At 40.7% G+C, this 23,885-nt stretch overlaps 1 protein-coding gene across 2 annotated transcripts in view; it reads right to left on the reverse strand.

The window, feature by feature from the left end:
- Positions 1-23,885, reverse strand: part of brinp2 (bone morphogenetic protein/retinoic acid inducible neural-specific 2) — a 368,978-nt gene that overhangs the window by 64,185 nt on the left and 280,908 nt on the right. For both annotated transcript variants that reach the window (XM_054736802.2, XM_054736801.2), the window contains one exon: positions 16,206-16,442. In XM_054736802.2, the coding sequence (XP_054592777.1) occupies positions 16,206-16,442 (237 nt within the window). The remainder of the gene's footprint in view (positions 1-16,205; positions 16,443-23,885) is intronic.

Raw genomic sequence — 23,885 nt, forward strand, 5'->3', positions numbered from 1 at the left:
CTCTGACTTTCACCCCAAGCGTGGGGATTTGACTTGACGCCGGCTGACTTGTGACTCATATGATCAAATCTCATACCGACCATTTTACTATTGTCGATTGTTTTCATCTGTTTTTGTGTGTTATCTTTATGTGTTATATTTCCCATTATTATTAAAATTTAGTATATAAACCGTTTCATGCTATACCCGTGACTCCAGCCATTCTTAAACAACCTCCAATTCTCCCCGAACCTAATTATTGGCCCATTTGTTTATTTTTTCTTTTAATTATCTTATTGTATCCTGTAATCCGGTTACATAAAACTGCCAAGTTTTATGTAACCGGATTACAGGATACAATAAGATAATTAAAAGAAAAAATAAACAAATGGGCCAATAATTAGGTTCGGGGAGAATTGGAGGTTGTTTAAGAATGGCTGGAGTCACGGGTATAGCATGAAACGGTTTATATACTAAATTTTAATAATAATGGGAAATATAACACATAAAGATAACACACAAAAACAGATGAAAACAATCGACAATAGTAAAATGGTCGGTATGAGATTTGATCATATGAGTCACAAGTCAGCCGGCGTCAAGTCAAATCCCCACGCTTGGGGTGAAAGTCAGAGTCCGGTGGTGCGATTTTTTCCTACCGCACCGTTGAGATTGTTCACAGAAGAGAGCAGTCTGCTCTTCAGTTACTTGAGATGTCCTGGTTCGTTCAGTGGTTAAGGCTCGCCATCTCCCTCGTCAGGAAGAAATCCAGTTCTCGTTCCAAGTGAGTGATCATAGGAGTCGGGATCAAACCCAAGGAAAAAAAAAAACCCAGCCTGTAAACAACAGGACTGTTAGCGAGTTGGCATCGACCCTTCTCGTCACATCACAGCATAAAGTCTTACAGACTTAAACAAATGCTTCACTCTATTGGCATAGCCAATCATGTTTGGGTTCACAGTTCAACTAACATAACATCAATTTGATTGTCTATTAAAATAATTCTCAGTAGCTCTGGAAATATAATTACATATGACAACAATTGTTCAGCTCAATAGGCTCAGTTAGATTCTATTACTCTACACTATTCAACAAGAAATACATTCATGACAACAAGGATACATTTAGTTGTGTTTCTATACAGCATTGTGACACCTTGTATATCTGTAACACAATAAATAAATAAATAAATAAATAAATAAATAAATAAATAAATAAATAAATAAAATGTTCTATAACAAAATTCAACAAAATATAAATTCTGGTCCTTTGGTCCACCTTTGTAAAATAATTCCTCCCTAATCAGTTAGCTTTTATTTATTTTTATTTATCTATTTTTTTTTATTATTAAATGTTTGGTTAAGGGACGCATTGCTAATTCTATGGCGTTAGCTATAACGCCCCTGAGGACCTTGTACATCTAGGCCCTACCGCCGTTAACTGGCGGTTTGAGCCGTTAACTCCTATATGCCCTACCACCGTTAACTGGTAGTTTGAGATGTTAACTCCTGGGATCTAACGTCTAGCAGCCCACTGCTGTCACCTCGGTTGCTGTAATTAGCTTTTTGAATTTAATAATTTACTGAATTTAATCTCATTCACTCACCAACGCGCTCCAACGGTTCCCTCCTACAGAGGATTGGTTCACTCTGTCGTCTCCACACAAATCTATAAGAATGGAATTAATTTGATAAGCTATTTAAGTTTCCTTTTTTTTTTTAAGTTGCATCGTTAGCTTTTTCTCTTCTTTTTTCTTTACTCACCGCGTTGGTTCCAAGTTCCTAGCTCTTATTAGAAGGAGTCAAGTCCGCCTCTCCCTCTATCTATGCGGCACCCAAATCAGGGTTCTTCACGGCCTCGACCGTTGTTTTTTTTCTCTCTCTCTCTCTCTCTAACCGCTCAGTCTTTGCTTTCTGTATCTGCGTGCTGCACAGCCGTTTGTCTCTCCTCTCGCTCAGCTGCGTCGCACGGTTTTATTTCGCGGAGGCGGGACTTATTTCTCTCAGCCAATGAAATTTCAGATTCCCACCTGGACCAATAGTATACAGCTTTCCTCTTCTGTTTCTGTTAGTGATGTTCAAGATTCTTGTTTTAACCGATGTTTAATATTAAACTCGTTATTTTAGTTATTCACCCTTCCAATAATTCATTATGAAATTATCTATTAGTTAATTAGATATCTATTAATTAGTATTGTTAATTTCCTTAATTTATATTTTATATTTTATCTAAATTGAGGATGGATCATATTAGTAAGCCAATTAGTTAATACCTCATTAAGGTTCTAGCTTCTGGGTTACAAAAGCAAAACCTATCTCCTAGCTGACTACCGTATTTTCCGGACTATAAGCCGCTACTTTTCCCCTGTGCTTTGAGGCCTGCGACCAATATCACGGTGCGGCTTATGTGTTGGCCAACAACCACTAGAGGCACTTTCCAGCAGTAAAGTGAGACAGGCACGGCAAAACGTTATGCGTGGAAGAAGACACTCTTTGATTTAAAGCGGCACGTTTACACATCAGACACTCCCTCGTCATGGAAAACACACGGAGGAATGCATATGCTGCAGCTTACAAGTTAAAAGCGATCGATCTGGCCATCAAACAAGGAAACAGAGCCACTGCACAGGAGCTTGGCATAAATAAATAAATCAATGGTGCGACGTTGGAGGCGGCAGCGGGATGAACTCAGTCAATGTAAGAAAATGAAAAAAGCTTTCAGAGGAAATAAAAGCAGATGGCCGGAATTGGAAAATATACTTGAAGACTGGGTGAACACAAAAAGAGCAGACGGTCGAGGTGTTTCTACTGCGCAGATCAAGCTTAAAGCGCAATCGCGACTGAAAAGCAAATTGAAGATTTTGGGGGTGGACCTTCTTGGTGTTACAGATTTATGAGCTGAAAAGGCCTGTCTATTAGGACACGGATGACTCTGTGTCAACAACTCCCACCTGACTACGAGGAAAAGCTGAAAAACTTCCGCACATACACTCAAACAAAGATCCTAGAGAACTGCATCGCTCCAGATGACATCATAAATATGGATGGAGTGCCTTTGATGTTTGACTTGCCTCTCACAAGGACTGTTAACAAGAAAGGCGAATTATCGTTCACGCTGAAAACAACTGGCCATGAGCGAACTCACTCCACCTGTGTGCTGAGTTGTGCCACATCTGGGCAAAAGCTTCCACCAATGGGGATTATTAAGAGGGTTACAATGCCAAAAAAAAAAATTCCCAAAAGGAATTGTGGTGAAAGTCAATGAAAAAGGATGGATGGTAGAAAGCCTAATGAAAGATTGGCTTACTGAGTGTTACGGGAAGCGATCCGGGGGATTTTTTCATGGAACAAAAGTGTTGCTTGTTCTGCACAGCATGAGGGCCCACATCAGATTCTGTGAAAGCATCCATCAAAAAAAAAAAAAAAAAAAAAAAACTACTCAATTCCAGCTGTGATTCCAGGGGGCACAACAAAATATTTGCAGCCGCTGGACATCAGTGTGAATCGTGCATTTAAAGTGGCACTCAGAGATAAGTGGGGAGCCTGGATGACGAGTGGGGAGAAATCCTTTACAAAAACTGGTCGCGTGCGGAGAACAACTTAAGCTCGTTCGCGAGTGGATACTGACTGCATGGAGCAAGGTGAAACGTTCCACCATCACCAACGGGTTTCGAAAGGCTGGGCTGCTGGGTGATAAAGAGGACAGCGCAGGGGTGAATGTGCCTGTAGATGAAAGTGATGACAGCGAAAACGAAAGAGGGACTGGAGCTGAAGTCATTCTGAGGCTGTTCAATTCAGACACTGAAGAGGAGGACTTTAATGGCTTTAGTGCGCAAGAGGAAGATGAGAGCGAATCACTTTTTCTGGTAGGCAAGTGTGTTTTATTTACTAACCAGGCATGCTTTGTGTGCTGTTTTTATTTTCTAATCATCCAGAGCTTATTAATGCTGTGTCAGCGCTGTTTTTATTTTGTAACCATCCAGAAATATGAATGCTATCAGTGCTGTTTTCTTTTCTAAACTTGCAGGCACATTCACCCGTGTTTAAAATTCATTTTGTTGAATTAAAACAACAACAAAAAACTTCTGTGTAGCGTCTTTTTGTCTAATTATCTTATGTTACAGCCATGTAACATTATGCGTTGTGCGCCGGAGACCTGCATGTGGCTGCTGCGCCGCAGCTTATATTTGAGTGTGGCATGTGTGTGTGTGTGTGTGTGTGTGGAAAACCTTTTTTTCTTCTGGTGCGGCTTTTATTGAGGTGCGCTCTATAGTCCGGAAATTACGGTAAGCATGGCTGAGATCACGGTTCAAGCAGGCAAGGAGTAAAAAAAGGAGTAGATCCTATTACCCACTGTTTATATCTGGCTGTTGTATTGTTTGCTGTAATGCTATAAAACCACTATTTCCTTGAGCTATCCTGAAATGATGTAGAGGTTACGTCAGTCATGCCCAGCAGACAGCAGAACACATATATTGAGCTGAATGTAGCCATTCAGCCTAAGCTCCATGCTCTGAACATGAACTCAGAACTCAAGGTCAGAGGTTTTCAAAACACTGAGAAAAATAAAAACTTGAAAACACAATCTCACCAACCATTATGAAGTGAAGAGAACAGAAGATGGATGTTTCCTTTCCCTCCCTCTGTCTTTCTCTCGGTGTGAAGTTAACACCACCTCCTGCCCACCCTCGGAGCAGGGAATTGAATCTTAATTACCTAGATGTTCCATCTTATGTTTCATGGATGAGTGGCCTCATTTGTTAGTTAAAACCTCTCCACACTTTCCATGCGCCCTGTGTTCGAGAACTCATGTTCTTCATGTGAACCTCGTTAATGTCCTGAACATCCGCTCTAATGGGTGACATGTTGGATCTAACATGGTATCGATAAGCCAGCTTCGTTTACTGGGTTTATTGTATCTCGAGGACTGTGGGTCATGTTGTGTGTTTCACCTTACTTTTCTCATTTCATAAGGATGTTTAGTTAAATAAGTGCTGGTCCTAAACTGCTAACTCATTGTATGTAATTGGACTGTGTTGTTCAACTAAAACAAGCAATTCAAAGTTTACAGGGCAAGTCACCCCCTACCAGAGTCTTAAGCTGGGTGGACACTGTGCAACTTTTTCACTCGTAGCACTCAGCTTCAGCTCAAACTGTACGACTTCCTCGCAGGGCAGATCTCACGAGTCATGTGCTCACACAGCTCACACTGTGCGTCTGGTAGCAACACATCGGACCTAAAAAATATGCTAAAAATAGCAGTTTTTACACAACACATCAGACTTTTTTGTCTTGTTTTGCCTGTTGTCCTTCGGGAGTGCTGCGGGAGGACACAGGGATTTATGGGGGTTGGCTGAGGAAAACGAAATAAAGAAAGTAAATCTGTGTTTTGTGATCAGTTTACTTTGACATGAACATGACAAACACGCTTTCTTGACAATCCTTGTCATTGTGTGTAAAAGAAAAACGTGCAGAAATAAAAACGAACAACGTGTGTTATTAGGGAAATAGTAGGTGAGCGGTGTTGATGCATGATTGCGCATGCGCCGTGAGCGGTTCTGGTACTTTTTGGGTCACAGCCGCTCGCTGCACCGCTTCAACCCTCACGAGGAGCGAGCTAAATATCAAACACTCCAGAAGTCCGTGCGAGCTCATGATTGCTGATCGGTAGCTGGTCACGTGGTGTTAATCGCCTCTCGTAACTCCCTGTACACTACACGACGCTCAGCGCAAAACTCGCCTCGATCTTGTGGATTCTCGCACGAGTGGAAAATCGGCTCTAAAAAGTGAAAAAGTCGCACAGTGCACGCCCGGCTTTACACCACTCCCACTTCCTTATTGAAAAATGCAATAAATGCTGCTGCCTGGCAGACCGAGAGGGCGGAGCCGCTAACACACACACACACACACACACACACACACACACACACACACACACACACACACACACACACACACACACACACACACACACACACACACACACACACACACACACACTCAAACAGGTTCACAACAACATTGTGACATCATATGTTACCAGCTAGCGTCATATTGTACCTCTAAGCTAATAGTGTTGTCAGATTTTGATGCAGATGTAGTGCTGAGTTTTAACCTGAAGGTGTGCAACACTGACAGTTTTAGGCAGAATATTTAAAGAGCAAGTCACCCCCTACCAGAGTGTTACTTCGCTCCCACTTCCTGTTAGAAAAATGCAACAAATGCTGTTGCCTAGCAGATTGAGAGGGCGAAGCCACCAACAAACACACACACACACGCACACACACACACACACACACACACACACACACACAGATTCACAACAACATTGTGACATCATATGTTACCAGCTAGCGTCATGTTGTACCTCTAAGCTAATAGTGTTGTCAGATTTTAATGCAGATGTAGTGCTGAGTTTTAACCTGAAGGTGGGCAACACTGACAGTTTTAGGCAGAATATTTAAAGAGCAAGTCACCCCCTACCAGAGTGTTACTTCGCTCCCACTTCCTGTTAGAAAAATGCAACAAATGCTGTTGCCTAGCAGATTGAGAGGGCGAAGCCACCAACAAACACACACAAACACACACACACGCGCACACACACACACACACACACACACACACACACACACACACACACACACACACACACACACAGTAAATTTACGAAAAATGCACTAAAGTGCTAAACTATTGACTACACGTGTCTGCAGCACAATTAGACACACATTCATATAGTTTATCAGCAAAGTTGATTTGGGGGTGACTTGCTCTTTAAATTTTAATTAAGATGGACTGAAGTGCCAAATTATTGACTGCATGTGTCAACAGCACGGTTAGACACTCATTCATATAGTTTAACAGGGGAAAAAAAAGTTGATTTGGGGCATCTTGCTCTTTAACCCTCTGGAGGCAGGCGTTACAGATTTACAACAGTTAAAACCTACCTACCTGGTTACCCCACGTACGTATTTCATGAGCATTTTTTAACTCAGAAGTACCCCTGAAAGACTTAGTTGTTCATCCATTCATCAAAACTTATTTTGAGCCTGAGAGGGTTAATTACACTCAACCTTAGATGGGAAAGTCAGTTCAGAAAAGATCAACTAGCTACAGCAAGATCTTCTAAAGCTTTTCAGGACTTTGGGACAAAATTACATGTAACTTGTACAAGTTGCATGTAATATTGTTTCAATTCTACCTCCATATACTAACCGAAGGGATGGAAGTAACATTATACATATATACATTCCTACTTAATTTTAAAATAGTAGTGATTGTATTTAAAGTAACACAGAGCAGTTTCCTGCTACCGTAAACAACCCTGCGATAGCCAGCTGTAGCTAGTGCTACCAATGAGCTAATGCTAACATGAGCCAAGTCTTACTAAATAAGCCACAAATCAAAAAGATCCACAATGCTGGACAAATAATATTATTACTTACAAGTCTAGTAGCAACAAAGCCAGCTCACCATCCTTTAAGATCCTTCTGTTTGCTAGGTGTGTTTTCTAAGCTACCAGGTTAGTTCTAGAACTTTTTTGTGCAGAGCTGGTGAACATCTGAGTTTTCTTCTCACATGGCATTATTCAAGCTGTTTCTTGCTCTTAATCTGATTCATACACAACCAAGCTATCACACTCACAAAAAAAAAATGGAGAAAAGAAATTCTTCACGTTGTTTCTGTGTAAGCACAATAAATTCATCTGCATATGTCAGCAGCCAAAACTCTACTTGTACCTCCCGAGAAGCAGAAAACCCCTGAGTGACTTGTGAAAGCCTGTGTGAGTGAGAACAGGCAGAAGAACATCCGAGACAGAAACACAGACACGCAGAGGGAGGGAGAATCAATAAAAACCAACAGTGCTGTGAAAGTCAAACATTATTTGCCATGTAGATTTCCCTCCTCCGTCATTTTTGCATTCATTTTGCATCCCAGAGACCCCTCGTGTGCAGCGCTTGTGAGTGTGTGAATGTGTAAGTGGATTGTGTGTTGCCTAAAATTAGATGAAACTTTGATGAGGCTCTCAACACGGGCGTGCCTGTGGCGGTACAGTGCGCCTGCCGTCCCCGCGTATGCCTGTGTGACATTTGCAGCTCATTACTCAAACACACAACCCTTTGAAAGAAATAGAGGCCTACTTTTATTTATTTAGAGGCAGGATATACAGCAAAAAGTCTGATAAAATGCACAGAGTCAGTGAGACAAGAAAAACTTCACAACTACATGTTTTTCTCCTCTTTTCATTCTGACGCACTGTCAGTGTAGCTTTAGAAAATTTTAATACCCCCAAAATAAGCAACTTTGTAGGAAAAAAGGGGGGGGGGAAGTGCTGTCAACACTAGGCTAAATGAATGCACAAAAAGGCTGTTTTTCTCTTTAATGTCGTTCACCAATATTGCACACAATCTGCAGCACACGCACAATTACCTGAACTCTGCAGGGAGACACGAAGACTGGGAAAAGCTGCCAGAAACCTGTCTCCAATTAAGTCCTGCCAACACTTTCCAAGTCATTAAGAGCTGAGATGGTAATGTGTTGAGATGTAGCAAAGAAACAAAGACTGAGAAAAAAAAATCTGAAGCCAATTAAAAAAAAGTGACGCCCGACTTCTTCTACACCGCTGCTATCATTACATCACACACCTGAGACTCTCAGCCTGTGATATATTTTTGATAAAGCCAACCAGAACGCTGGAATTCAATTTAACAACTGCGAGATTTTGCACCTGAAGGGGTCTCTGCCGCATGACTCAACATGCTAAACACCCAACATTTCTTCTGGCAAACATCTTTACATTATCTGCAGCACATTAAGCACAGCAGCTTTACCGTGTAGCTGAAAGTCGAAGCTCGCTGAATATGGATGTGGGTTTTGTGTTTTTAGACTAAATGGCTTTTTTTTTCTACACGTTCTAATTCCTTTTGCTTTGATAGTTGGCTAAATACAAGCCAGGAAAATAGGAGCCACCACATATAATCTATTGTCATGCAAAACATGCTAAATAAAAGAAAGTGCAGAGGTCAAGTCAAGGCTTAGAGTTCACTTCATCTCCACATTTTGACCCATCCTCATAGCGATGAGCTGCAGCAGATGCTCTCCCAGGAACTATTTGGTGGTTCAACCCCCCATTTCAACCCCTTAAAGCTGAGTGTCAAGCAGAGAGGCATTGGGTCCCATTTTTTATAGTCTTCAGTATGACCCGACCGGGATTTGAACCCAGGTCTCCCAGTCGCAGGGCAGACGCTCTACCACTAGGCCACTGAGAAGGTTTAATAACTAACTTAATTTAATTAATGCTATTATTCCAGTGCTGGTCCCCTTTTCAAATGACTGGATCATAACTGATCCATCAAACTGCTCTTCTGAACGTCTCACCCAGATGCACGTAAACACCCTCTGTGCACAAAACGCTTACTTTTGGTGGAGCAGTCAAACAGGAAGTGAAGCTAGGTGACTGTTATTGTTTGGGAATGCAGATAAAACGTCTCAAATCAACTCAAAGTTTTGTCTTTCGGGTGAACCAGTTTCTGTCTGAGTGTGTCGGTTGAAAAAGATTGAGCTTGAGTGCGGGCATGCGTGATAAAAGACACAAGGGCAGAAGTCGGATAAAGCTCTGAGGAAGGCCGAAGCCTTCATACGAAACTGCCAGCAGGTATGAGAAACATCTTTGAACCCGCAAACGTTTGTCTTATAGAAAAGAAAATGAAGTAGTTGTGTTGTCGTGAGCAAGCAGAAAGGACGGTTCGAGTTCTGAATGTTCAATTAGTGGTGGCGTTTTCCCAGATTGTTAATGGCTTTTAGCTTTTGTGATTCTGAAGTTAAGATTCAAGCAAGAAAGCTAAAAACGTCCTCACACTAAAAACGCTAGAAAACTAAATTGGTGGGGAGTTCAGAGTCGGCAGGGGGGTTAAGGACAGGGACTGGACCTTTTATTAATCTTTTATTTTTATTATTGTAGATTGCTTGAATGTTTTTTTTCCTATAACAAATATTGCATCTTTAATAAATAGCTTGAATTATACTTGCTGTGCTTTATTTCCATTTAGGATTAGTAGTGATTAAAAATGCGTGATTAGTTAAAAGAAACAAGTTGCAGAAGTATTCTGGAACAAAACTGTGTTTATAATTAGGAATATCTGCACATAGTAACCGTTTGATCACTTAAAAACTTTGCTAAAATGTAAACTTTTAATCTCATAAAGTATCCACTCTCTCCAAGGTCCTGGATTTGATCCAAAGTAGATGTTTACAATTATCTATTTCAGTTTAAGAATTTATTTTCTTTTCCAGTAACAAAATCACTTGGTTTCATCCGTTGTGCCCATATTTCCCGTTTATATATTTATAATGTGTAATGTGTTTGCAAGGTTGTACATCACCTGGAAACAATTACAGTTCTGGAATATTAACGAATGGCTAATAAGTCTCCTTACAGTAAGCAAATAACATGCCTCTTTTTCCAGCAAGGAAAATTCAAGGTGTGGCTTTTAAACTTGTGGTTGTAGCTTAAAACAAAACAAACAACAAACAAACCAAAAAAAAAAAAAAAAGAATACTGACTAAAATAAAATGGCAAATGTGCATCTATTCTGAGAAACTGAATAGCCGTATGCTTCATTATCTTTAATGAAAGTAGCTTTCTGTGCATGGTAGTTCATTAAAAGCCAGGAGACTCTGAAAGTGAAGAGTTAAAGGTATTTACTGCCTTCCTGCTAATAAACAAGTGACACATTTTATCTGATATAAGTGTACAGTTAGTTGTTAAAGCATTGCTATTATACAGTGGGATGCAAAACTTTTGCATCCCACTGTATAAAATTACAAATACTGTAAGAATAATAAGAATAATAATAAGAAGCATATGAAAATATAGCTGTATTTAACCCTCAGACTTCACTTTAAATTTCATCCTAAAGAGTCATTAGAGGACAAAAACGTCCGCTTGTAAAAGTGGCCATAAAAAATGTATAGATTAATATATTTTTTGTCCTGTTGCAACTGGTCTTTCTTGCCAACCTAACCCTACACTTTGAAGTTCAGTAGGAGAGTCAAGCTGTGTTTTATTTACTTATCAGAGGTCAGGCTGACCTTCTGACTTCAATAAGAACAGCAGAAGATCTAAAGAAATGTGTAAACTTTCTCGCCTGAGCAACATATGGAGAAATGACTGAATTTGGGGGTGAACAGTAAAAATCATAAATTTGACTACTTTGTCCAAAATGAAACTATAACATCACAGAAAGCGTGATTATTTGATGCAGATGATACAGGATCAAAAACTGGTTTGCAATGATGTCAAAGGGATGTTTTTGTCCATAACAGGCACAAGAGGGTGGTACATTTTAAATCTGCTGCTACACAAAAACTAAAAAAGCATAAAATGTGATATTTTGCCAGACTCTTGACATATCCAAGGCTGATTTAAAACAAATTATTTCAGTCACTCAAAATATGTTTTATGTAAAATATCTCCTCTTTTGTCTGCTTTATTCATGAAAAAATGAGCATCACATAATCAAACTGGCATATAAAGGGTTAAGGTTTAGATAAATATTCAATATTTGATTATTTTGATCAGAACTGAAGTTGATGACAAGATTTAGACCCAAAAAGCAGAAAAAAATATTCATCTGGACCATTTTTAAAGCAGCTTTAAAAGTGGACGTTTTTGTCCTCTAATGGCTCGAGTGTAAAGTAAATTTTAAATCAGTTGCTATGTAAAAACGATAAATGCAAAAAATTCAAAATTTTAGATATTTCATAATATAATCAAGACTGATTTGTACTAAACACCCCAGGCAAAAAAAAATATGTCTTTTTTTTTGAAAATAACAGTTTTATTTTTTTTACATAAATTACAGCAATGACTTTGAGTATTCAAACTGGCATTTCAAGGGTTAAAAGCCTCAAAATGATTGAATTTTTTTAATGTTTGAGCAGGGCTGAAGTTGTTCAACAGATTTATGAAAAAAAGCAAAAAAAAATTAATGTATGCATTTTTATGGCCACTTTTACAAGCAAACGTTTTTGTCCTCTAACGTCTCAAGTGTATAGTGTTTTTTTTCATAGTGTTCCCTTAGTCTATTTTAAAACTTCCAAATTGAATTTCAAAATTTGTTCAGAGAGAGGTTTTGCGACAAAATTTTGTACCATATGCACAAACGGTGGTGAAATGGCATCAAAAAGAAAAACAAAAAACTGCCCAAATGGACTAAAATGCCCCTAACGAAGCCTGAGGGTTAAATGTTTCATTTAGTTTTACCTAACCGAAGACAGAACTGCAACAGATCATTCATCACCATTAAGTATTTCTGATGAATCATTAACAGCAAAAATATTTGCTTAATGATTCTATTTCCTGACACACATGCAAACAAGGCCCAAAGAATTCCTCATTAAGTTTTACATGTGTGTTTATATGATATAATCAGTCAACGTAAACTGGCTCAGTTTACTTAATAAAGCAACTCACTGATAATAAAAACTGTGGGATAAACTTATAAAAGACCAAGTGTGAAATCAGTCTGTCACACCTCTCCAGATGCCCGTTACGGCACTAAATAAAACTTGTTATTCAAATCTCGTGGAATGTCTTTGTGATGTAATATTTTATTTTTTCCAAATAAAATAACAACAACCGAGCCACAAACCCGGTAGTTTTATCACTAATCATCTCTGTTCGTCACTAAATTCCACAAGTAATTATCATTAAGATAATCTCAACACTTCACATGTACACTCTGTATAAACACGGTGACGGCGAGCATAAACAGCCTCCAGCTTGGAGCCATAAATCATCCCCATCCCACCTGCTACATCTGAAACCAGAATGAAACAAACTTATGCAACGCAGCCCCCATCCAGCTGTCCACCCCTCATCTCTCTTATTTATGTCTTGAAACAGCCGCCGTCTACAGCCAGCCGGCAGAAATGCCTCCTCAGTAAAGTTGGATGAAAATAAAATTAAATCCCGAAACCAAAATATAATTTTTGAAAATTCAACAATAAAGCTTTGTTTAAAAAGAACAATTTCTGTCATAAGGTATTTAAAACAAGTCATCGACTAAAATCTTTGCTATAAACAGCCATTATATTAATGATCGATTTTAAATCAGAATCAGAAGAATCAGAATCAGAAGGTTTTTAATGCCATATGTGTGCCAAGTCACAACATTAGGAAATTGCTGCGGTATTTGGTGCAGAAGGTGAGATAGAGAAAAAAAAAATTAAGAGATAAGCAAATATAGGAAGTAATAAAACACTCATGATAAAATTATTAATGTAAGAAATGGCAATAATTAGAGAAGCAGCTATCTACCCCGTGTAGGTACTAATCTGAGTGTTTGCTGAATGTTTCAAGCACAGCATCGGGTCACGTGACTGGGACCAATCAACTTGAGTGGGCTGCCCTAGGACTTTCTCATGGTTTCTCGTTTCTCCACCTTGCCACATTAAAAGAAAATGCTTTGGTAGAGCTGGACGTTTTCTCAACAAACACAAAAAAAAGAGCTTTGTTAAATTCTCATTTTAGTTTAATACATCTGAGACTTTGAAGACATAAGAATAAATACATAAATGAGAATTAAAAAAATTTCTCTAATTAGAACAACCATGTGTGCGACCATAGTGATGCATGTACGTGAATAACTATTGATGGTTTCCACAGTTTGCCTCAGGGTTGGCATGTATTCTTGTACTTATGCTCAAAAGCCTCTTTTAGAAAACAATGCCGCCAATTTGCCGCGACGTTGAGTTGGCATCAGGGAGCCTTAGGCCGATTATAAGTAGTCAGACCGTGGTGGAAAAGTGGCTCAACTGTGTCGTTTTTACAAAAAAATTACGCGAGGGTGGTAAAAAGTGGGTCTGGGGGCGGTGTCTGCGCTGATGCTGACTTCCATTTTTCTTGGATATAATTTGCTTTTTATTGCAATTGAAGCTACGCTCATTATGTTTTTTTTTCACAAGCCGCTCCTAAAAGCGTCTGTCCTCGACAGTCCCCGTGAATGGTCTGATAATCTTATCTCCAGCGCGAACGGAGAAAAGATCCTGGAGCTCTGCATCGCTCCAGTTTATCATCTCAGCTGATTCTGTTCAACAAGTGAAACTTACTGCCATGTTTACTTTAATTTTCAATATAGTTTCCTGCCAGAGCTTGGCAGTCATTCCACACATGATGATGACACCTCCCTCTGTTGCACCAAGGCGTAATAAGCATTCACAAGTCTGGCGTTGCAGCAATATTACTACCAAGAGGGCTGGTGTTATGTTGAAATTAGTTCCCCTATGGAGATCTGTTTCTTTTCCACCCAGGTGCGAGTTTGAACATCCATTCGCAAAAAATCCCAACCCTTACCCTAACCATAACCCTAAAACAAACATAAAAATTGTGCTCAATAGAGTAATTGTATATTTCACAAAACATACATTTTTGGTGGTTAGGGTTAGGTAGAGGGTTATTTATTTGTGAATGGTTGGTTCCAATTCACAGCTGGGTGGAATAGAAACAGATCTGGACAGGGGAACTCATCAACATAACACCGGCACTAATGTTGCAAAATCATGGAAGCAGTATTACACTCATTTGCTGGCATGGTCTGTCTTCTAAAAAGGGCTAAAGCCTGGTTCATGCTTCTATTAGGCCATTCCCATCTGTACCGGGTCGGCCCGGGCCGGGTAGCGTAGGTTGTTTACATATCTGGGTGGCCTGGTATTTTTCCGGGCCAACCAAGGCTCATTCTCAGCCCTCTTCTCGAGGGGGTCTGCTTCAGGCCGACCAGGGCCAACACACCCACTGCTGACAGCAAATTCACACCTTCCATTAGAGCAAGCCTCTGATTGGTGGGTAGAATCAGCCCACATGGGCTTAAGGCAATGATGTGTGGAATCAACCGGGCCAGGCTGAGGCCGACTGGGGCTACCCGGCCCGGGCCGTCCCGGTATAGATGGGAATGGCCCATTTTTCAGCTCCGCAAGGGACAGACACGCACGGATTGACGGAAGCGTTTTGCTCTCATACTTCTTCGTCTCCTGGAGAGTGTTGCCAAGCAATTCCCCAGCAGGACAACAGAGGGCGTAGGGCTGTTCTGTGGTATCCTGTCATAGCCTAGTGAACTAGACCAAATTCTTGCTTTGCAAAGAATGGTCTAGGCATGCTCCATTGGAACCTCAGCAGCTCCTACCAGGACTTTGGCTAGCCAATCACAGCTCTCTAGAGGGGTTTCAAACACAAAAAGAGCTGTGATTGGTCCATGATGGTGGGCCAGTTATAGTGCTCTATCTGCTTAGTGAACAAATCACAGAGCTTTATCCGCTTTGTGGGCCAATCAGGGCACTCTATATGCCTGGTGGGTGGGATGATGCAACAGAGTGAAACAAGAGTATGTCACATTCATTGTCCAGTGGAATGCGGAGATCATTTGAAAGACAACGGTAGAACCCGCCCCACAACCGAGAGCCGTCAATGGAGCGTGGTCAGACTAAATAATACATTTATTTAGTCTGGCTTGCCAGGCTAATCCTGTCATGTATCCGGTCCAAGATAGTGTGTTTATATTGTGTTTTTGTATATGAGACTTTTTAACAAACAAATGTGTCTCTCATTCTCCTCCATCTCTTCATGAGCTCGCCACCTCTAAACCCACGTTTCCTGTCATTTCTGTCCACAAATAAAACGCTTGCTGCGCATCTTTTCACTCCTCCAGTCACGGGGAATTAAACGTTCATGTTTTTAGAGTTTTTTCGCGAGGTATTCTTCAAGCTGCTCCGTGTCTGCCGCTGTTTATCCTCGGCTCTCTTTATGTTTTTGAGGGTGCAATGGTGGCGGTGTAGACGACAGCGGCGTCCTGACCAATCACAAGCTTGCGTTGTCCGTCTCGACTGACGGATGTTTGGAAAAGAGAGCTCGACTCCGTCCGTCCTTGCGGAGCTCTCCAGCAGGTCCGCAAGGACGGATAATGGCGTTGCGTGTCTCCGCACTGACGCAGATGGAGAAGCATGAATCAGGCTTAATGCAGTGCTACCACTGTTGACAGAGGTAATTCAGTTTCACTAGTTAAACTCCATCTTGTGCTCATTAGGGTGAAACACTTGAAATGAAATGATCTGTAAACAGAAAGTCTTACCGAGACCACAAGTTCTACTGTATGTTCCACTGGACTAAAACGTTTAACCCATCTCGTTCCAGCTCCAATCAAACAAACACCTGGAAACAGACGTCGTTCTTACCAGATTCCATGAAGTCTTGGTTGAAGTTGTTCCAGGAAGCTTTGCTCTTTTCCAGGTTCTCCTCCATGACTTTGATGTCCGGAAAGGGGCAGTTGCATTCTGGGAATCTGGGAGAGCACCGGCACCAGCAGTCGTTACTACGACAGAGCAGCTGTCCCTCTGAGTTACACGCCACGTAGCTGAGGGCCGCTTCCACAAAGCGGCTGCGCAAAAACTCCGGCAGGACATCTTGCAAACCTGAAAACAGGACACAATGTGAATGTTGCCGTTTTATTTATTTTTAGTTAAAAATCAGAGCTCATTTTGTAACATTTATTATTTAGTGCATCATAACAATTTAACTCTTCAGAATCACAGGCACTCAATGGAAGTGCTCTTTGCTGTGTTAGTTTTCACACACAGCTGCTAAATAAATCAGTAACTTTACACTTTTGAAATGATGTAACATGAAGTTATTTTACTTTTGTCACTGCTTTTTGTCTTTAATGGACTTTGCTTAGAGATTCTGACAATATGAACATGACTTGGTGGCAGAGGCTTGTAAAATTACTAACAAAGACAATGGCATGATATGTAAGATTTGTTTTAAATGCATAAAAACCCAAACAAGCCTTACTTTTGTTTTCCATCAGTTTAAAGTGAACTTTCACAGTTTTAGCAGCTGATCTTTAAGGTTATTTATACTAATAGGAGACTTAGAGGCTAATAATATCTGCCTTCACAAGCAAGGGAACAGAAAAGCTTAAGATTCACTGCTTTCATAATGTAAATTATGTGAAAAATGTAGGATGCTAATTATGGAGCCAAGTTCTATTACTGCACAGCCCATTAAGCCAGATCATAAACTGGTGTTTTTGTGTTGAAGAGTCTTAGAAGCAGCTTTGGAATGATTTGATGCGGGGGCCTCATGCTTCTTTCCTGAAACCTTCTGCTAGTCCGTACCTGTCTCTCTGCATGTCTAATACTGCAATTTATGTCAAAGGCTGCCTCTCTCTTTGGTTCAAAAAACTAATTCTGGATGATTTTCAACAGCCAAGTCGATCCCACTGCGCCCTGCTATGAATATGCATATCTCCTCTTTGGTATTTACTCTGTCAGTGGCTTGGAAAGAGATGTAATTAGTCACATTTTCCTTGCTCCTCGCTTTGGCAGGTGTGTTGATGTCTTTTTTAGAGGCTTCTCTGTGTGCTAGTCAGTCAGTGTGTGTGGGGGTGTTGGAGTAGGTGTGTGGACTGGCCAGTTCCGAAACTACAGGGTGGTTTTAGAGCAGACAGGCGGTTCTTCAGTTTGGGAGAGACAAGAATCAAAACAACACAAAAAAAGATCTTCCTGCTTCCAAAGGCTGGGATTTAATTATTATTTTATTCTGTCAGTCATGGTTAGATTTTCTTATGTTTACATTTCTGTAAACATAAGAAGAAATATTATGGCAGCTTTATTTGTAATGTTGATAATAGCATTTATCAGAAATGAATGAACACATACAATAAATAAATAAACAGGAAGTGTAGCAAATAAACTTCTTAAAGAGCAAACCCTAACCCTAATCCTACAGAGTCTTACTCCACCCACACAATACGGCTCGTGAGTGGCTGAGACTCGGCTGCAGTCCAGTGCAGTGCTGCCACATAATAATGATACCAACAATGCCACGTCGAAATAGAGTAGAATGCCTTCTCCAGGTTAGGAACGAGGTCTTCAGGTGGAGGAGTTTATCTTGGGGACTTGTTCACGAGTGAGGGAAAGATCGATCGAAGCTCTCGAGTTCCTACACTCACCTACGGTCACGAGCTTTGGGTCGTGGCCATAGGTGAGGGTAGAAAGAACAAGATTGCGTAAACAAGCGGCTGGAATGGGTTACTGTATTGACATCAAGAGTAACCAGTTGATGTGGCTCAGGCATCTGTTTAGGATGGCTCCTGGCCTGCTCCCTGGTGAGTTTTTCCTGGCATGTCCAGCAGGAGGAGACCCAAGGGTAGACCCAGGACAAGTTGGAGGGACTATGTCTCTTGGCTGGTCAGTGAATGCCTTTGGATTCCCCCAAAGGAACTGACTCAAGTGGCTGCGGAAAGGGAAGTCTGGGCTAGGCTGCTGCCCCCATGACCCAACTCCGGATAAGGTGCAATTATGATGGTTGTACGCTGTACAATCTTGAAAGCTAAACTTTTATATTTGAAATAAGATAAAAATCTCCAAATAATGACTAAGTCTGTCTTTTAGACATTCAATCATACAGTTTAAAATAGGTGAGATGAGGGGGTGAGTTGCTCTTTAATCTTACTGAGGGACATCAGTAAAAAAATTGAGTTTGAAAATAAAATGCGTAATCACTTCACTGCTTAAAACACAAAAGTTTCTCAAAACCATGAGTGCAACTTTCAAGCATTCTTTTGAAAAGTTTGGACGAGCACTCAAGCATCACTTGGCCTCAAAGTTATTTTATACAAAATCATCTCTGTGTATCAAACACAACTTGGCAGATTTTGTCCAGAACATATAAAAAAGATTATTATTATTCAGCTTGGCTGTCAGGTAGAGACTTGTCGGTGAGTCATCCTCCTCTCACCTTGCTGGTCTTTACCTTTAGACACGTGTCAATGTTGCAGCAGTGCTTTAGTATTCAGACAGATCCTTTCCATGTTCATTAAAATTCTCTCATCTGCTAATCCAAAGTGAATAAAAGTAACCACTTTAATGCTTCACATAATGTGTCTGAGTGGTGTTTCAGCTCTGATTTAGCTTTTTTTTTATCCTTTAAAGTCACACAAGACCCAACCCACCAACCGGTCCTAGTTTTATCCTTCCATCTGTAGATTTATTGTCACAACTAACTTGATTAAAATCAAAAGTCTCTGACAGAGTTGTTGAAAAAAAAAACAGTTGAAATATTATAAGGACAGACTTAACTGAGGAAATTTGCAGGACAGCTGTGCAATTGATGCAATGTGATAACATTTACATTGTTTTCATTTAACTTGGCCCTATTTTAGGATCAGCTCACACTTGTGGCGTTTTGATAATTGTATTCCAATGCTTGGTGCTTTAGTCGTTTTTATTTGTACAGATATGAACACAAAACTGTTTGGAGAGGGCGGTCTTGATGCAGTTCCATTACAGTTCATTGATCATGTGATCATGATCCAACCATGATCCAGCACAACTACCAGATGGGCAATGCTTTTTAGGTGCAAAATGCTTTGCATTATGGGATGCAATAGAGTACTTAAACTTTAGCAACTAGCTAAAAGGGGCTCATTTGAATGAACAACATTTCTTTTATGATACTCTTCACAAAATCCTATTTGTATTCTGCTCTTTCAGTTACGACTGAAATCATTGGCGTATATTTGCTCTCATATTGTCACTGACATTTTAACATGGTAAATGGTAAATGGTAAATGGCCTGTATTTGATATAGCGCCTTCTAGAGTCCTGGAATCCCCCAAGGCGCTTTACAACACAATCAGTCATTCACCCATTCACACACACATTCACACACTGGTGGGGATGAGCTACAATGTAGCCACAGCTGCCCTGGGGCGCACTGACAGAGGCGAGGCTGCCGAGCACTGGCGCCACCGGTCCCTCCGACCACCACCAGCAGGCAACGTGGGTTAAGTATCTTGCCCAAGGACACAACGACAGCGACAGACTGAGCGGGGCTCGAACCTGCAACCTTCCGATTACGGGGCGAGCACTTAACTCCTGTGCCACCGTCGCCCCAAAAAGCTGCTTTATTGAACCGTAAACATGTTTTCTGCCCTCCGGTGGAAGCTAAAGTTGCCAAGTACTAATTTAAGTTAGTTTTGTTGTTGTAAAAGTAAATTATTGTTGTATTATTACAGGTGCTGGCCAGTAAATTAGAATATCATCAAAAGGTTGAAAATATTTCAGTAATTCCATTCAAAACGTGAAACTTGTACATTATATTCATGCAATGCACACAGACCAATGTATTTCCAATGTTCATTACATTTAAATTTGATATTTATAGGTGACAACCAATGAAAACATCAAATCTGGTATCTCAGAAAATTAGAATATTCTAAAGGCCAATGAAAAAATGTTTGTTTCTCTAATGTTGTTCAACTGAAAAGAATGAACATGAAAAGAATGTGCATGTATAGCACTCAATACTTAGTCGGGGCTCCTTTTGCCTCAATAACTGCAGTAATGCGGCGTGGCATGGACTCGATCAGTCTGTGGCACTGCTCAGGTGTTATGAGAGCCCAGGTTGCTCTGATAGTCGTCTTCAGCTCCTCTGCATTGTTGGGTCTAGCGTATTGCATCCTCCGCTTCACAATACCCCATAGATTTTCTATGGGGTTAAGGTCAGGCGAGTTTGCTGGCCAATCAAGGACAGGGATACCATGGTCCTTGAACCAGGTGCTGGTGGTTTTGGCACTGTGTGCAGGTGCCAAGTCCTGTTGAAAGGTGAAGTCTGCATCCCCATAAAGTTGGTCAGCAGCAGGAAGCATGAAGTGCTCTAAAACTTCCTGGTAGACGGCTGCATTGACCCTGGACCTCAGGAAACAGAGTGGGCCAACACCGGCAGATGACATGGCACCCCACACCATCACTGACGGTGGAAACTTTACACTGGACCTCATGCAACGTGGATTCTGTGCTTCTCCGCTCTTCCTCCAGACTCTGGGTCCTTGATTTCCAAAGGAAATGCAGAACTTGCTTTCATCAGAAAACATAACTTTGGACCACTCAGCATCAGTCCAGTCCTTTTTGTCCTTGGCCCAGGCGAGACGCTTCTTGCACTGTTTCTTGTTCAAGAGTGGCTTGACACACGGAATGCGACACCTGAATCCCATGTCTTTCATGAGTCTCCTCGTGGTGGTTCTTGAAGCGCTGACTCCAGCTGCAGTCCACTCTTTGTGGATCTCCCCCACATTTTTGAATGGGTTTGTCGTCACAATTCTCTGCAGGGTGCGGTTATCCCTAGAGCTTGTACACTTTTTTTCTACCACATTTTTTCCGTCCCTTCGCCTGTCTGTTAATGTGCTTGGACACAGAGCTCTGCGAACAGCCAGCTTCTTTAGCAATCACCTTTTGTGTCTTGCCCTCCTTGTGCAAGGTGTCAATGATTGTCTTTTGGACAGCTGTTAAGTCAGAAGTCTTCCCCATGATTGTGGTGCCTTCAAAACAAGACTGAGGGACCTTTTAAAGGCCTTTGCAGGTGTTATGAGTAAATCAGCTGATTAGAGTGGCAGCAGGTGTCTTCTATATTCAGCCTTTTCAGAATATTCTAATTTTTTGAGATACCAAATTTGGAGTTTTCATTAGTTGTCACTTATGAATATCAAATTTAAATGTAATGAACATTGGAAATACATTGGTCTGTGTGCATTGCATGAATATAATGTACAAGTTTCACGTTTTGAATGGAATTACTGAAATATTTTCAACCTTTTGATGATATTCTAATTTACTGGCCAGCACCTGTATTAGTCGAAAATGTTTTCTGAGCATTAGTTCATGTGTCAGGCTTTAAAGGATTAACTGTCACTCTAGGCTGATGATATCTATGCACAAGGCTGCAGATTTCTCTCTCAGAGACTGAATTGAAGTTAGACTCTGAGAGAGAAAGAGAACTAACCATGTTAACCATGGTGAGTTATCTTTCTCTCTCAGAGAAAAGCAAATCATCAAGTAAATCAACCGTAGATGAGCTACAGATGTTTAACCTGTCTAACGTGAGTCTCCCCTGATAGCATGCACAGCCAATCACACTGGCCACATGCCTTATGGAGGTAGGACTTGTGGAGAGTATTTCATTTAACCCGTTCTGCACCTCTAGGCTAACCAGACGTTGAAATGTTTGTTGTTTTTTAGTGGAGGTGGTCAAATTACTGGTGGGGACTATTTGATCATCGCTGGATATTGATGGGGACATGTCACCTCTGTCCATGCCAAACCTACGCCCATGTCTGAAATATAATGCAGAAATAACTTTACTAGATCAGGCACAGAACACAGCACCTTATTCTTGAATTTACTTTTCATAGTTCCACTACTGACACATGTAATAATTAGAACAAATGTTTGGTTTTTAGTGACGCATTTTGCCTTGTTTCCACTTTGTGAAAAGAAACCAAACATCAACTAGAGGTTTCAAGAAAGCAAACTGATAAGGACCAGGGGAAATTAATTAATGCTGCTAAACACCTTGCACAAGAGTTGTATGTTAGCCTAGACGTCTAGACGGACAGTAGCCGAAGCAAAATGAGTTTGCTCTGCATGTCGATCTAGCCACCATCCATAGGAGCCTCAGCAGGTCTACCATTGGCCTGAGCAGTATGGTGTTATACCAATCACAGTGCTCTATTGGTTTGGTGGGCCAATCACAGCACTCTATTGAAGGGATATTCAATTCCAGGCCTGTGCAGCTGCTCATCAGGCCCTGACAAAGCCTGCTAATTGAAATCAGGTGTGTTGAAACAGGGTTAAAACTTAAACGTACTAGATACCAGCTCTCTAGGCCTGGAATTGAATTCCCCATCTCTATCAGTTTGGTGGGCTAATCACAGCACTCTGTTTGGTGGGTGTGATGATGCAACAAAAGTGGAAGAACTAAGATGTGATGCCTTATTAGAAATGTCTTTGGTATCAACATTGGACCATGTGGACTTGGGCTTTTATTTGATACTTATGTCCTGTAGTGGAAATCCACATTTCATATTCTCAGATTAACTTAAGTTGGATTCATACGAAGAAGGACAACAACCATTTTCACAACAAAGCTTTTCTTTCTCTCACACTTAGCAACAAAAAGGGGAAATTGAAACTGGCCTGCAGTCATATAAATTCCAAGATCTCTTTTCAGCACATCTGGTTAACTCCTACGATTCTCTCCCAGAGTCGTAAGTTGCACCAATTTGACTGGGGGTTCCTTCTTTACCAATCGGAGAAGCTGGACGATATCAGAAACTGGTTTGTTTTACATCCACCCGTCAAGACTGACCCTGACCCAAGATAGGGGTGGTCGTAAAACTTCTCAGAGGTTTTCTTCTGGAAGCTTCCAGACTTGAATCCTTATAAAATCTTGTATTTTTCTTTATCTACAATCAAAGAAGGTGTTTTAGGTTGTTTACCATTAAAAATTTTGAGGTGTTCAAAGTAAATGATTAAATTCTTATCAGTTACAAACCTAAATGCTTGTTTCTGTTCCTCTTTCATGTCAAACTTCTGCCATTTTTGTTTCTCCAGTTAAAATTCATGCTAACGGTAAAACTGTCCAGTTTTAAGACATGAATTTAGTTCTTTCCTGTTTAAAGTAATACTTTGGATGCCTCATCTGAATAACTTTGGTAAATTGTGATATGAACTTTTCACTGTTTGGAAAGGATGAGTTATTTGAAAGAGCCATAGTGCCATCCAGTGGTTAATGAGTGAAATACATGTGGGCGGGACCAAGAAAGGTTATAAGAAGCCAGAGTTCAAACCTCGTGGCTGCAGAGAAAATAACTAAAGACGGGGCTGTTCCGTCTCGCCTGGCAACGGTGTCGCTTTTCAAAGTTTTTCAAGTCATTTAGCTCTCAAAAGTTACAGTAGAATTTAGACTTTCTACATCAAACCGGTGGTCGGTTTGGTCCAGTGAAGTTTTCGCAATAAGAGTAAAAACTAATTTGGAGTTTTGATCCAGCATCATTTTAGTATTATTATTTTTAT

The sequence above is a fragment of the Nothobranchius furzeri genome, chromosome 11 (genome assembly GCF_043380555.1).
Source record: "Nothobranchius furzeri strain GRZ-AD chromosome 11, NfurGRZ-RIMD1, whole genome shotgun sequence".
Taxonomy (NCBI): Eukaryota; Metazoa; Chordata; class Actinopteri; order Cyprinodontiformes; family Nothobranchiidae; genus Nothobranchius; species Nothobranchius furzeri.